This window comes from Balaenoptera physalus, assembly GCF_965194825.1.
Source record: "Balaenoptera physalus genome assembly, chromosome: 10".
Taxonomy (NCBI): domain Eukaryota; kingdom Metazoa; phylum Chordata; class Mammalia; order Artiodactyla; family Balaenopteridae; genus Balaenoptera; species Balaenoptera physalus.
The window spans coordinates 75,363,136-75,377,831 of NC_138889.1; the positions used below are offsets into that span (position 1 = coordinate 75,363,136).

Below are 14,696 nucleotides of genomic sequence, written 5' to 3' on the forward strand. Positions count from 1 at the left end.
AAACAACTTAAGAAATATTAAATTCTTGTGTACACTCTTGATTATATGACTGCATTTTCTCCCCAAGAAAATAAACATGGGGGGCAAATGCATACATCAGAAAAGGAAACATTTTTTACACAGCTGCTCTGAGCTTCCTGAGACGAGGACCTACACTTACCTATATGTTTATCTGGTAGAGGGCAGCAGCTCCCTAATACTGAGGTGAGGCAACCTGCTAGAAGGTGGGTGCTTTGTGCTGTGGGGGGCTCCTCACTCTTCCCATGCTCCAAGAGTGCAGGAAAACACCCTCCACTGGACTGCAAGTGTCATAAAGAAATGACCGACTTCCTAGAATCACACACAAGTCTAATACAACTCACTATCAAACCTAGAAACAGCCATTTAAGAGAATAGATCTACCATGTTTCTCCTCTCAGTCAACCACTGGTGGCTCACAGGTAAGACTGCACCTGCATTCTTCTGGCAGAAGCCACAAGACAGCAATGAACAACGACTGGACTTCCCCGGAGGTCCAGTGGTTAAGACTCCATTTTTCCAATTCAGGGGACTTGGGTTTGATCCCTGGTTGGGGAACTGGGATCCTACCTGCCGCATGGCGCGGCCAAAAAAAACCAACAACAATAACTACAACACAACCAAACCCAATAATTATCCTACCTTTAAACGACTATAGCATTTCTCAGCATAAAAGCTCTTCAGCAGCATTATTCTGAGCTAGTTAGAACGAGTTCACAGAGACAGAGAGATTCCCTATATAGACCCAAATGAGATTAATCTGAGTTCCCCTTTCCTTGTTCAAATTTGGGCTTAATACAGAGTCACTGTTCTCAGATCTTCATATAATCAACTTACCGGTGACACACCGTTTGTTAATTTAGATGAACTAACACCCTCAAGGTTATTTGTTTAAGTAAGCATCCTTTTTTTAAAAAATTTATTTATTTATATTTATTTTTGGCTGTGTGGGGTCTTCGTTTCTGTGCGAGGGCTTTCTCCAGTTGCGGCGAGCGGGGGCCACCCTTCATCGCGGTGCGCAGGCCTCTCACCGTCGCAGCCTCTCCTGCTGCGGAGCACAGGTTCCAGACAAGTAAGCATCCTTTTGATGCAAAGAGACATAGACATCTTTAGGAAACCAAATAAGTATTAGATAAGTTGAAGTGGTTGTCAAAGATCTCTCCTCCCAGTATCCCCCACTAAGGCCAGATGGTTTTTCAAGACAGTCTGCTAAAATCTCAGGGGATGGTTAATTCTAAGTTACACAGATTGTTGTAGAAAACAGGTAAAGAATGAAGTAGGACAGCTCATTTTAAAGAAGCTAGAGTAACTTGGTTCTAAAACAAGAGATGGGCAATACAAGAAAAAAATAGTCCCATTTCAATTCCAAAGGTGCAAAAAATTCAAAACACAGCATAGTGTTACCAAACCAAATATGAACATTAAAAATGCCTCATAATTGAGTGTGGTTTATTCTTGGAATGTCAACATTACAGAATCAATGTAATTCACCACAATGATAGCTTAAAGGAGAAAATAATATTATCTCAACTGATTTTTAAAAAGCATTTGATAAAGCTGAAGGCATATTTATGGTTTCTTTTTTAAAATCCTTTAGAAAACTACGTATCAGAGTGAAATTTCTCAATTTTATAAGGTTATTTGCCAAAAAGCTACAGCACATATTTTATTTAATGGAAAAACCTTTAATTCATTGCCGTTCAGGATCTGGAATGAGAAAAGGAATGCTACTATCACCACTGTTGTGTAACACAGTTCTGGAAGCCCTGGCCAAAGCCACAGAAAAGTTTCAAAAGTAAGAGATACAAGGATTGGAAAGGCAGAGATGAAACTGTCATATTTGCAGTTAGTATAATCTTCAACCTCAAAAAGCACACAAAATCAACAAACTGTAGACTTACTAAGGAAATTTAATAAGGTTGCCCAACACTTGATCCAAAAACCAAAAGCATTTCTCCATAGCAGAAATAACCAAATGGAAAATATGATTTATAATAATAAACAATTCATGGTAACAACATAACTATAAAATTCCTAAGGACTTTTTTCACCAGTAATACACAGCACCACAATGGAGATTTCAAACCTCTAATAAACACCTTAAAAGATGATTCAAACAAATGGAGAGAAGTTCCTGGCTCACTGATGGGATGACTTAATATTGTAGACGTGTTGATTCTACCCCAAATTAATCCACAAATTTAATGCAATTCTAATGATAATTCCAGTTGAATTTTCCCAGAACTGAAGAAAATTACTCCAAAATTCATATCAAGAAATAAAGGTTCATGCATACAAAAGTCAATCCTAAAAAAGGAGAATATTAAGCAGAGGCACTTACCATACGAGGTGTTAAGACATACAGAAGAGCACAGTAAAAAACAGTAGTATTTGCTCAACAAAAGATATATTGACCAATGGGATAGAATAGAGAGTGCAGAGCTAGGGTCACACATATAGGACATTAGTATATGATCAAGGAGACATCACAAATCATTGAAGACAGGATGGGTTACTTAATAGTTTTGGAAAGAGAAAAATAAAACTGGATCCTTACCTAATACATATACAAATGTTGACTTCAGAAGTATTAAATATGTAAACATGAAGGTAAAACTATAAAGTTAATAGAAAAGAATATCAAATAATATATTTGTGATGTAGAGATGGGGAAAAATTCTTAAACAAAACTTCAAAAGCACAAAACATAAGACATAAAATGGTGAATTGCATTACATGAAAATTAAGAATTTATTTTCAGGTAGAGAATGGGAAAAGGCAACGTCTAAATTACGGCAAGGGATTAATATTTCAAATATACAAGGAACTTTTGTGACTCATTAAGAAAAAGACGGCAACCCCAATAGAAAAATGGGTGAAAGGTACGCAAAAAATAGTTTACAGACAACACACAATAAGTAATAAGCTCACAGAGGGATGCACAAATCATTAGTAACCAGAAAAACGCAAATGAAACAAGCAGTCGTTACATGCATTAGACCAGAAAAAAGATGACATCCGCAATGTGCCATGTATATCAAAGGAGTGATATTGCTGGTGTGCATATCCTTATTTTCACTGTGAAGTGTCACTCTGCTGTCCAGGAGGACAGCCCTGCCCACATGCCCTCCAGCAGTTTTGAGGACTTCTATAGCTCAGTGCCGTTGCCTTGGCATGACCCAGCTATCCGCTTTTCCAGTCTAAAAGCTTCCATCAAAAAAGAATTTTGCTTCAAATACACAGATTAATGTCTAAATAATAAATAAAATATTACAGGGTTGCTCTCACAGGACACAGTGACAATCTCTGATGTCTCTTTTGTTGTTTTTGTTTTTTAAAAAAACTCCTCTGTTAGAAATAACTTTTCTGGATACAGTTTTTGTGATCCTATCTGCTATTCTTGCAGTTCCAGGATAGAGAGAACATTTTCTATTTCTTATCTTGAGGAGACTTCTTTCGCCAGAGATGAGTAGGGCCTGTAGTTTTCAAGGTCAAGTGCTGGAAACACATTGTTTAACACTGAAAGAGATGCAGTCCTCAGAGAAAAAGAAATCATATGGAAAAGAAAAGGTCAGAATAGGATTATTAACAGATGGAATATGGCACATGAAGATTAGGGACATCTTTTTTCCTCTTATCTTCCATTATACATTTTTTATGTGACTCTGACACGTTTATCGATTCTTATCTTATAATTGTGGTTAATTTGGGTGCATTATTTATGTGTATGCATGTGTTTGCACATTTAGTGTTGTTGTGGGGAGGTGTGTGTGTAAAGAGAGAGAGGCATATACAGGTCAACTATATTATAAATGGACATTTGCTGTTTTTCCTTGTCTCATCCTTGGAATCCCAATCAGGACAGGAACTGGGTTGTTGGTTTTCTTCATCATCATACTCAGTACCTTGGAAAATGCCTAGACACAGGCAGACTTAATGAATCTTATTGGACAAACATGTTCACTGAAGAAAATTGAAAATTTTAAAATAAATATAAAGATGAAAATAAAAGCAATACTAATTTCATCAGCCTAGACGGGGCGGTGTGGGGGGGGCCAGTGTGCAGGAAGAACCTCTGTAGAAACTTCATGTTTCCAATCTGTTGTCTCAGTGCATGTAGACATATGAACCCTTACACAAAAACAGGGTGATATAATACTATCGTTTTATGTTCTGCTCTTTCACTCCACAGCTTATCATAATCATTTTTGCATGTTACTACCCTTACCTACCACAAAGTCAGTGGCAAAGCCGAAATTCAAATCCAGCCTGTGAAGACTGAGCGTTTGGATTCTTAGCCATAGGTTATAGAGTTGACACCTGAACTTGGCAGCTGTTATAGCACATAAACAAATAACTGGACAATATATTTTAATTCAATTTCATTAAATACTGATTAGCTTAATAATACCTCGCCAGTGAAATGTACCTGCATGAGAGCACTGATCTTGTCTCTCTCAGATTCTCAGGGCCCAGCACAGTTCCTGCCACATACTGGGGGATCATTAAACGAGTGTTGAATAGTGAATAAGAGGACGAACGAGTTCTGTAGGCATCTTTACCGGAAGGATAAATTGAGGCTTTTAGAGACTCTTTGTTAGAATCTTTTGGACAGTCCCAAGTCCACCCTGCAGAGAATAAAGGATGATCTCAGTGCACCGGCTCCCTCCCAGGTCAGATGGTTCAGGCACCAGCCACGCGGGCCAGCCTGAGTTATTGTCTGTTTGCCCAACTCTTTCAGGAAACGTATCAGTGGGTCATTGAAGGGAGATTTTGCAAATACGGTTTAAACAGAGTGGTTTGACAGGGCTCCATAGGTAATAAATGTGTGTGTAAACCAAGCACACTATTCTCAGAGAGGACCTGGGTCTTCTTTCCCATAAATTACAGATTTCAAAAAGCAAACCTGGGAAACTAGAGAATTGTGAAAGGGCTCCCTCTGCACCCGAGAGTGAAAAACAGGCTGTTGAGTGATGCTTCTTTTCCATCACCCACAGCTGAGGACACAGTGGCTCCAAGTACGCCACACCCTAGAGAGGGCATCCAGGAAGCAGGGCCAGACCTCAGTAAACTCCCAAGGCTGACAAAGAGGCAGCAGTGCCGGCCTCTGCAATCAACACCTCCCCAACCCATTCCACCTCTGGTCCACTTAGGAAACGCCAGAGGAAAGGGAGGGAGAGACGGCAGGCTTGTCAGCCTTGTGGGGAGTGCAGTATTTGTGGAGAGAGGTGATTTCCTCAAATTGGTTCAGGGTGCCAAGAAGAAAAGAAGAATGCCTGTTCAGTTCTCAGCTGGGTGCATGCTCACTGCAAACACTCCCAGCTCATTCTGGTGCCCCTATCAAAGCAGAAGGGAGTGTGGTGAGGGAGTTCTTGAGAGAGTTGACATGTGTAGGAGTCGGTGACTGCTCTGGGGATTTCTAAAGGGTGGAATACCCATGCCAGCAGAGTTTAAAGAGGCGGTGGTGGAGTGGGACTAGGAAGGAGTTGGGGTGAGCTCTTTCCCATCTGCCATCTCTGCAGGAAGAGAAAAGGCCCTCAGTCATTCTGGGGGCTCCACTGGAATCCATTGGAAAGACCCCTGAGGTTAGAGGAAAGGCAGTGCTGCGCCAGGTGAGGCGACCCCTCAGCTAGGGAGGGAGCTTGGAACGTGGACCATTGTCAGGACCAGTTGTGGATAACCTGCTCCACTCTGGGGAGGTCCTCCATAGCTGAGGGGCTGGTGTGAAGCTGAACCTCACCTCAGGAGCACGCCCATCACACCTGATGATTAATAACAGCTCAAAGCTTATTATTATTTCTTCTCAGTAAAAAGAGTGAGAGAGAGAGAACTTGTATAGGTTTACATTTAAATCTCATATTTCATCATTTCTAAACCACACATTTCTTGATTATACATTTCTGAAACTAGGACGTGTCTTACATTCACTAATGACCAGGCAGCCCTCATGAAATTGTTGTCATTGCTTTAGGATTCATTTTGTGTATGCTTTCCTTTTTGTTTATACACAAGAGTGAGGTAAGATTAAAATCCATGTCTAAGTTTAAAAGAACTCTCTCAGTAAGTGTAAAATAAAAATTCAGAGTGATAAGAAAACATTATGTCTGAATCTAAATGGTAGCATCTTTTTTCTTGGTGGTGTATAAATAGTAACACATCTTTCAGTCTAGGGGTCTTAGACTCGGAGAAATACAGTGTGTCCTTTTTCCCTCTCCTCTAGTCTCACAGAGTGTTCTCTGCTAACTTGCCCCTCTGATAATCAGCACAGTACTTTGGAAATTCAAAATATTCATTTATTTCTCCCAAGGGTTCTCATCAGCTACCACAATGACTAACAGTTTATTTGCACATGGTGTTCCTAATTTTCATTTCTATGAGAGAGTGTGCACAGTATCGTTGGAGAAAACTAAATATTTTCTATGATGAAGTAAAATTATATCATTTTGCCTGGTGTCAGCATGATATTTGTACAGATTTAGTAGTCACCTCAAAGTGACTCATTACCACATTCTGCAGATCCAGACCACATCCATACTTTCTACAACTCCCAAACCCTCCTCCCAGTTCTGTCCACTTCTGAACAATACCTCTTCTCAGACTTTATTTATTCATTTCAACAAATATTTATAAAGCAACTACTATTTGTGAGGCCCTATGACAGGCACTGTGGATACAATGACAACACACAATAAAAGAAAGAGACAGGCCTTTGCCCTTGGGTTCCCTACCTATTGGCTCTAAAGACAGACAAGAAAACGGGCAAACACACTGGAGTGTGACGAGTCCCGGGGACAGTCACCTACAGCAAGAGCAGGTACAACCAGATTCCCGCAGGTCCCTGTCGTCCATCTCAAATGTGCTGCATCCTCTGACCCCACTCTCTTCACCCTCGTTCCTTTCTCAGAGCCAGAGAGGTTTCTGCTCCCCTTGGGGTTAACCATGCTTTGTGGGCTTGATCCCTCTGCCTCTTGCTTCCCCTTGACTCTGCTCTTATTCCTTCTTCTTTATCTTTATTATCTCCCTCTTCCTTAGCTCCTTCCTGTTCCTTATAACTAGTCTGACCTTCTTTGAAAGAAAACCTTTCTTGTATTAGTAAAATAAAAAATTAGGTCAATCATTCATTTATTCGTTTTCAATAAGCATTTGTTGAGATGCCATTATATGCCAGGTACTGGATATTAGGGGTGAACAAGAGAGAAATGGTCACTTTTCTCACTGATTTTATAATACAGGGAGGAAGATGAACCAAAAGAAAATCCAAACAAAAATCAGAAGAATAAACCAAAAAATTTAGTAAAAGAATCCCACATGTTAAAAATTGGTAAAATGTGAAGAATAACCAGAGTAGGTCAGCCAGGATGATCAGGAAGGCCTCTCTCAAGAAAGAGTGAATTTGGGAGAGCCCCACAGGTGAGACATTCCCATCCATGTGAAAAGCAAGGAGAGGAGTGTGTGGGCAGAGAAAATGTCACCTGCAAACGTCCTGTGCCAAATAACATCTTGGTTTGTTGGTGATACTGGAGAGTGGGGAGCTTGGGAGGGGGTGGCATGAGATGCTGCTGGAGGGTGGCCAGGGACAGATCACACTGGGCTTTGTAAGCCATGATAAGCACCTGGATTATATTCTAAGGGACATGGGAATCCATTGAAGGATTTTAAGCAGGGGAGAGACATGATCTGAGTATAGTTTGTATGCTAGACCGAGAGGTAGGGTAACTACATGCTCTGTTTTGCCCAGGACAGTTCCAGTTTATTCCTGTCATCCAGGTATAATTATCAGTAATGCCCCTTTCACAATGGAAGGTGACTTGGCTTAGATGATAAACTATACAGTCACACTTAAGCAGAGGCGGAAGCCATGAAGATGGGGAGACTACTGAGACAGCTGTTGCAGGAACCCAGGTGAGAACAGGTGTGGCCAGGAGCGTGGAGGTGCACGTGAGACCAGGCTGATGGGCTAGAGATGAATTTTGGAAGTAGAATCACAGGGCTTGCTAGTGGATTGGATGTGGAGGTAAAGGCAAGGGAAGCATCAAGCACATTTCCCAATATCTGGGGTGAGCCACAGAGGGAAGAGTCGTGTCCTTTGCTGAATTGGAGGGGCCTGGGGGTGAAGAGTTCTGGAGGGGGATGAGCGTTCCCTTTGGATGTGCAGAGTGTGAGATCTCTGGAAGCCATCCAATCAGCGGTTTCAGGAGGCCAGTCAGATAAACAAGCACGGAGCTTGGGAACCAGGTTCTGAGGGGGAGATATAAGTTTCAGAGCCGTCAGCATGTAGATACTATTTGCTGCGCTTGTTGGGGAGAATACAGAGAAATAAAAAGTGCGAGCCCAGAACCAAGTCTGAGGGACACTTAGAGTTTGGGGAGATGAAAAGACCCAGCTAAGGAGGTAAAGGAAAACTGAAGGGAAGCAAAAGGAGAGTGTGGTACTGTGAAGCCAAGAGAGAACCTTCCAGGAAGGAGGGAGAGGACAACTGGGCTGAGCATGGCTCAGAGGCCTCCTGATACGAGGAGAGAAACATGTCAATTGTTTTGGCAACATGGAGGTCAGTGGTGACCAGAGCTGTTTTGCTGAGTGGTGGGGACAGAGGTCAGGCTGGTGTGGGTTCAAGTGTGAGTCAGAAGCGAGGAATCAGAAAGTGCAGATGGGCAGGTTTTCAACAAGTCTGACTATAAGAGGAAGAGGAAAACGTGCAAGAGTGAAGAGTGATGCGGATTGAAGTCAGGGTTTTCAATGTGGTGCTTTATTGGGAAAGCCGTTACTGACTGTCTGGACTCTGCAAGGTTTTGCCCATGTGAGGAACAAGCACATTTTCCTCCCTGGCGTGAGTGTCACTGGGTGTCCTGTGCAAGAGGAGAGTACCACAGGAGCTGGGCGGAAGGAAAGCACAAACCAGGAAGTGTTTGTGTCCTGCAACGTCCCTCCTGCGCCCTGAAAGGACAGAGATTAACACCGTGCCCAGCTGGCACAGAAGAAATGATCACAGGGTCCAGTTCCAGGATCACAAGCGGGGCAAAGAAGGGTGGTTGTGGAGCTCAGAGTTAATAAACTGATAACCGGCACACACTTCTACTCTGAAAGTGGGATTGAGGAGCACTCCTAAGGGGAGATGATTAATGATGAAATGATCTCTGTCGGGGAAAGACGAGTTTAATTTCCTTGTCAAGGAGGAGGAAAAAGTGTGTCTATAAGGTAGTTAGGCACAAGAGAACTTTCTCATCCAGTTCCCATCAGAAGGCACTGTCAGAGGTGTACGTAGAAGAGGTTTAAGGAGGATTAAGGCTGTGTCTCACAAAAGTGAGTGTGACAGAATAAAGCAGGGGCAGGATAACTGGGATGAGGGAGAGTGCGGTGGCAGATTGGCTGGCAAGAACAGGCTCAAAGCACTGCTGAGTTTAGGGTTCTAGTGGTAAAGTCTCAACAGACCCCAGGTTGTAAGGAGACTCCTGTTACGAGAATGTTCACGATTAGATTTCTATCCCAGGTGCTGAAGGTATCGATTTTTGCAAAATGAGGGGAAAGAAAGGAAAAGCAGGAGAAAGAATGCCTTGAAAGTTTGGATAAGGCAAGTTCTCCAAATTTTTGTAAATAGGAAAAATTTAATAATCAGCCTTTTTATTACTTGAAATAAAAGTTGGATACAGAAGTCTATTCACCATTCTTTTTTTTTTTTTTTTGGCTACCTTGGGTCTTCGTTGCTGTGCGTGGGCTTTCTCTAGTTGTGTCGAGCGGGGGCTACTCTTCGTTGTGGTGCGTGGGCTTCTCACTGCGGTGGCTTCTCTTGTTGCGCAGCACGGGCTCTAGGCGCGTGAGCTTCAGTAGTTGTGGCGTGTGGGCTCAGTAGTTGTGGCTCACGGGCTCTAGAGCTCAGGCTTAGTAGTTGTGGTGCATGGGCTTAGTTGCTCTGCGGCATGTGGGATCTTCCCGGACCAGGGCTCGACCCGTGTCCCCTGCATTGGCAGGCAGATTCTTAACCACTGCACCACGGAAGCCCCTATTCACCACTCTTTAAAGTGGTAGATCATTTTAGTTCTTGGAATCTGTAATCTGAAAAAACCGAACACCAAAACCAAAGTTTTTATCCAAGGAAGAAGGTTCTTGGTTTATCTAGGAATTTGTGATTTATAGAGTCACTCATAATTCCTGGGCTCTAACAGGCCCAAACCCCTTTTATTAGACACTGTTCTCCTCAATAAGAAGTAACATGCTGGGACTTGCGTGGCAGTCCAGTGGTTAAGACTTGGAGCTTTCACTGCCGTGGGCCTGGGTTACAATCCCTGGGGGGACAACTAAGATCCCACAAGCCATGCGGCATGACCGGAAAAAAAAGTAACATGCTGCTGGCTTTCCTCTGTTGGGAAGGGTCCAGGGAGGGAAAATGACTTCTTCTCAAGGACCTGACACATATCCAATGCAATACAAAACCTCCTGATACTTAATCTTGATGTTGTCCCTATGCCTCCGTTTCTTGACATGTTTGTTCCTGGACACTTGCATAAGGCAAGGAATATAGAGTGAAGGGAAGCTGCTTTGGAGGCACTTCTGGATGGCACAGACAGAAATTGGTTCATAGATGGATTTGTAGGTGTTGCTGAGAAATGAACAGAAGATCAAGGTGCAGTTGCTGGAGTAGGATTCCACGATCCAGTCCTCCCGAGGCTGTGTCCCCTGCCCGAACACAGACACCACTGAGGACAAACTAAGGGGACTAGACCCCAGGGCAGAGAAGCTGACAGGACACAACTGCCAGGGAGTGAAGAGGCCTGAATACAGAAGGGCCTAGAAAGAGCACCACTGTGACCAGAGGGGCCTGGAGGGGCGCGGGTCTGATTAGGGGAAGGGGTAGAGCAGGGTGTCTGCCCTGTATGATGCTGAGATTGTGTCCCCGACACCCAAGACACAGGCACAGACTCGGCCTTCACGTGGCTGTCCAGCCATCACCCCTTGGGAACAAACAGGCTGTCCTTATATCAAAGAATAACACACAGTTTTCAACATTCAATCTCTTAAGCATTTATTAGATCTGCTGGCATCTGTGGACAGAGAACTCACTAGCTCAGCGTCCCTGCCCTTGGGGCTCACAGCCCCGTAGTCTCCTGAGCAGAGTGAGAGGCAGCTCAGTACTTGTCGGGCAGGCCGGGAGGTCTGAAGTGATTGGGGTCTTTGCCGCTCCGGCCCCATTCATTGGCAGCCTGGTCGGCCCTCGAGTCCTCCAGTCCGTGGCCACTGTCTCCATGTTTAAAAAAGTCTGTGACTCTCGGAATCATCTCTCTGGCATCGCTGGAATGGAGGAGGGCAGGTAGGGGATTACTCCAGGGCTGACGAGCAACAGCCCACCCTCCCCATCTCTCCTCTTTCCAAGGAATCAAGGACTCTGACAGGAGCTAGGAAAGAGGGGATGAAGCCTGAGGCTGCCCGGGCTCAGCACACCTCAGCCCTGCGGGTCCCCTTATGCTGGGTGAACAGCACCCATGGGGGAGGCTTGGGGATCGTCTGTCCCACCAGCCTTGCTCTGCTCTTCAGCCACTCAGACCCCGCACAGGACACAGAGGGTGAGGGTGGATAAGAGGAGGAGAGGCCACAGCCCTACAGGAAGTTCTCCAGGGCTTGGCCCCTCCTGGCTGTCCGAGGCTCTCACACCCACCCCTGCCTCCTCAGGGCCCCTGGTACCTGATCACTTTAGCAGCCCAGACGCCCCCAGGTCCCCTTTCGGCAGCGTCACGGTTGCCCCGGGCGTGGAAGTACTTGTCTGAATTTTTGTAATTGGCTTCTCTCATGTCAGAGTAGGCTCTCCACATGTCTTTAGCCCCTGGGAGGAATGCATATAGAGAAAGGATTATCAGGTGGACAGAAAGCTGTGACACACCTTAGAGAAGAATCAAGGAATGAAAAATCTTCCACTGACTCAGTTTCATCCTGTGGCCATAGCACCATGAGTGCCATAGGTTGAGAAGAGCATTCTTTGTGCCTAGTTTCCTGCTCCTGGTAACTCGAATGAGAGTCGTTATGGGGGGAGGGGCACAGCTGTGTTGGATCTGGTTGTCTGGCCCCTATGATGCTGTCTCTGGACTGCATCTCACTTAGGGCTCTATGTGATATGTTTAAAGGAGAGAAGGGAGCTATCATTATAGGGCAGGATTCCTCAGCTTCATACTATTGAAATTTTAAGCCAGATAATTCGTTGTTGTTCAGGGCTGTCCTGGGTATTGTAACACGTTTAACAGCATCCCTGACTTCTACCCACTAATGGGCAACCTATTCCCCAAGTGTGACAACCAAAAACGTTTCCAAACATTGCCAAATATCTCCAGGACACAAAATTGCCTTGGCCCCGAACCACTGTTATAAAAGGAAGCTGCATAGGATAAGATCCAGGGGACTTGGGTGAGTGAGGAGGTGACATGGAAGACAGATTCTGAGAAAGGGGCAGACATGCAGCACCTCTGCTCTGATGCCTAAGAAATGTATTCCTGCTGCGCGAATGTGCTAATTGTGACTTGATTCCCCTGCCTGTTAGACACGTGAATGGCATCTTGAGAACTTTCTAGTGGACGGTATTGATGATGTGGGCTGCTTGAGGAAGCAAGCCCTTGAGCAATGGGTCTTTTCCTCAGCCTGGTTACACTTTCCAATCATCTGGGGAGGTACTGAAAGTCCCATGAGACCTACCTCACACCCCAGGCCAATTACCTCACACACTCTGGGGTGGGTCTCAGGCATCAATAGTTTTCATTGCTCCCCAGGTGAATCCAACATGCAGCTGAGATTGACTAGCCCTCAGCTTGAGAAAGTGGTACTAGGACAAGTCTACCCAGCAAGAGCTTTGGCCTCATGCACAGCTGGGTTCAAACTTCTGTCCTGCCACCTGCTGACTGGCACTTAGTCCCTGGGCAACGGACTCGGCTGCTCTAAGCCTCGGTTTTCTCCCCTTCAGATGGGGGAAGATGCCTCTCTCACGGAGATATTCTGCAGGTAAGTAGGTGACCAACTGTCCCAGCCTAACCAGAACTGCCCCTGTTTTCCTGGAACTGCCCCAGTTAACGTTGAAAGTGTCCTGGAAAACTCCTCAGACCTGGGCAAAGCAGGAGAGTTGGTCACCCTGAAGTGCATGTAAGGGCCGAGTTCCTACTGGAAGCTTGATATATGTTATTAGGTTCCCCCCCACGGTCGCACACGGTTTTTTTGGTCAGTTAAAAGGCTAGAAAAGGGTGGGAAACAGACTAAACCAGGGACAGTGTCACTGAGTATAGGAAGCAGGAGCAAGAGCTAAGCTGAAGGTCCCTGAATTATCCAATTAGGAAATGGAAGGTAAGAAGGAAGCGAAGAAGAAGAGTGGAAGGAAGGAAGGAAGGAGGAGAGAAAGGGAGGGAAGAAGGGAGAAATGGATGGAGGGAGAGAAGAAGAGAAGGGAAATAGATGGATAGCTTTCATCCTACTTCATGCAATTGGTCTGAGGGAAATGCTGTACCATTTCAAGACTTATTTTATGTCTTCAGGTCAAACTTCCATTTCAGCTGGGAATGATGATTGTTCTTTCTCTAGTAACTGATTGACATAAATCCTGTGGTTTTCAATCTGTCTGAATAAAAGCTCCCCAAACACCTGGCACCTTCTACCACATAGGGCAACACCACCTAAGACAGTAGCTCCAACCCTTAAGAGTGCTCAGGGTGAATCCCAGAGGCCCTTGGGTGCCATCCCCCCCTCCATCAGCCTTACCTTCATAAGCCTCTCCGAGGAAGGAAAACCATCGGCTGTGGACTCCCAGCACCAAGGAGCAGAGAACGAGGCCTGTGAAAAGCTTCATTGTGCTGAAATGAAAGGAGAGGGTCAGGGAGACACGGACAAGCCTTGCACACCCACTTTGGGATTTGTATGTCAAGGAGAGCCCATCTGTTCTTTTCCACTTGTTCTCATTAGACTCTCAGTGGTCCTCCTAGGGAACATTGCAGTAGGACCTCACTCGGAGCCGCTAGCCCTCAGCGCTGAACCCACCAACCCTGAACCAAGACTGTCTAAGAGGTCACCAAGGTGTCTACGGTGGAAGAAGAGGGCAGCTGGGGCCTAGCTGTGTCTTGCTAAAACGGCCTGTAATTAATCAAAAAGCATTTCCCATGCACCATTCTGCCAGCACTCACCTTATACAGGACAAATACAAAACAGAAGAATTAAAGTAAGTGTTTTCAAAGAAAGCACTCCTTGGAGAAGTTTCTCACCTGAAACCGGTGGAGCAGACCTGCTGGGGACAGGTGGCTGTATTTATACTGAACCATCCGTGCTGGGGTCATGGGGTGAGAAGGAAAGCCAGACTGGTGCCTGGGGGAGAGTCCCTGCAGGTCATTTCTCCTACAAAACTGCAAAGGGTAACTTACTGGAGTCCAATGGCTGTCCTCATCCACAGGTCATTTTCCTCATTGTGCAACCCTGAGAAAATAGGAAGTCCTGTTCTGCCTGGTGGCCACTGTAAGGGAGGCCACCCGGGCTGCGGAGAAGAGGGTGTGGAGCTCCAGGATGGAGGCCCCCCAGCTGCTGGAAGGTGTGCGGTTAGAGGATGTTCCTTCAGCCTGGACCTTGCTTTCCTGGTCGTTTCCTCAGGATGGTCCCTTCTGGACCAGACAGCAGATGTGCCAGAAATTAAATCCTTTGAGCTCATGTCCAAATTCTTGAGCTTCAAA

General features: G+C 45.1%; 1 protein-coding gene across 1 annotated transcript; it reads right to left on the reverse strand.

The window, feature by feature from the left end:
• Positions 1-11,009: 11,009 nt before the first annotated feature.
• Positions 11,010-14,271, reverse strand: LOC309667782 (serum amyloid A-2 protein). Its single transcript, XM_082476754.1, has 4 exons — positions 14,160-14,271; positions 13,741-13,832; positions 11,692-11,830; positions 11,010-11,301 (listed from the first exon to the last, which is right to left on the reverse strand). Exons 2-4 carry the CDS (start codon positions 13,826-13,828, stop codon positions 11,139-11,141), a joined length of 390 nt encoding a protein of 129 aa, XP_082332880.1. The 5' UTR covers positions 13,829-13,832; positions 14,160-14,271; the 3' UTR covers positions 11,010-11,138.
• Positions 14,272-14,696: the final 425 nt, after the last annotated feature.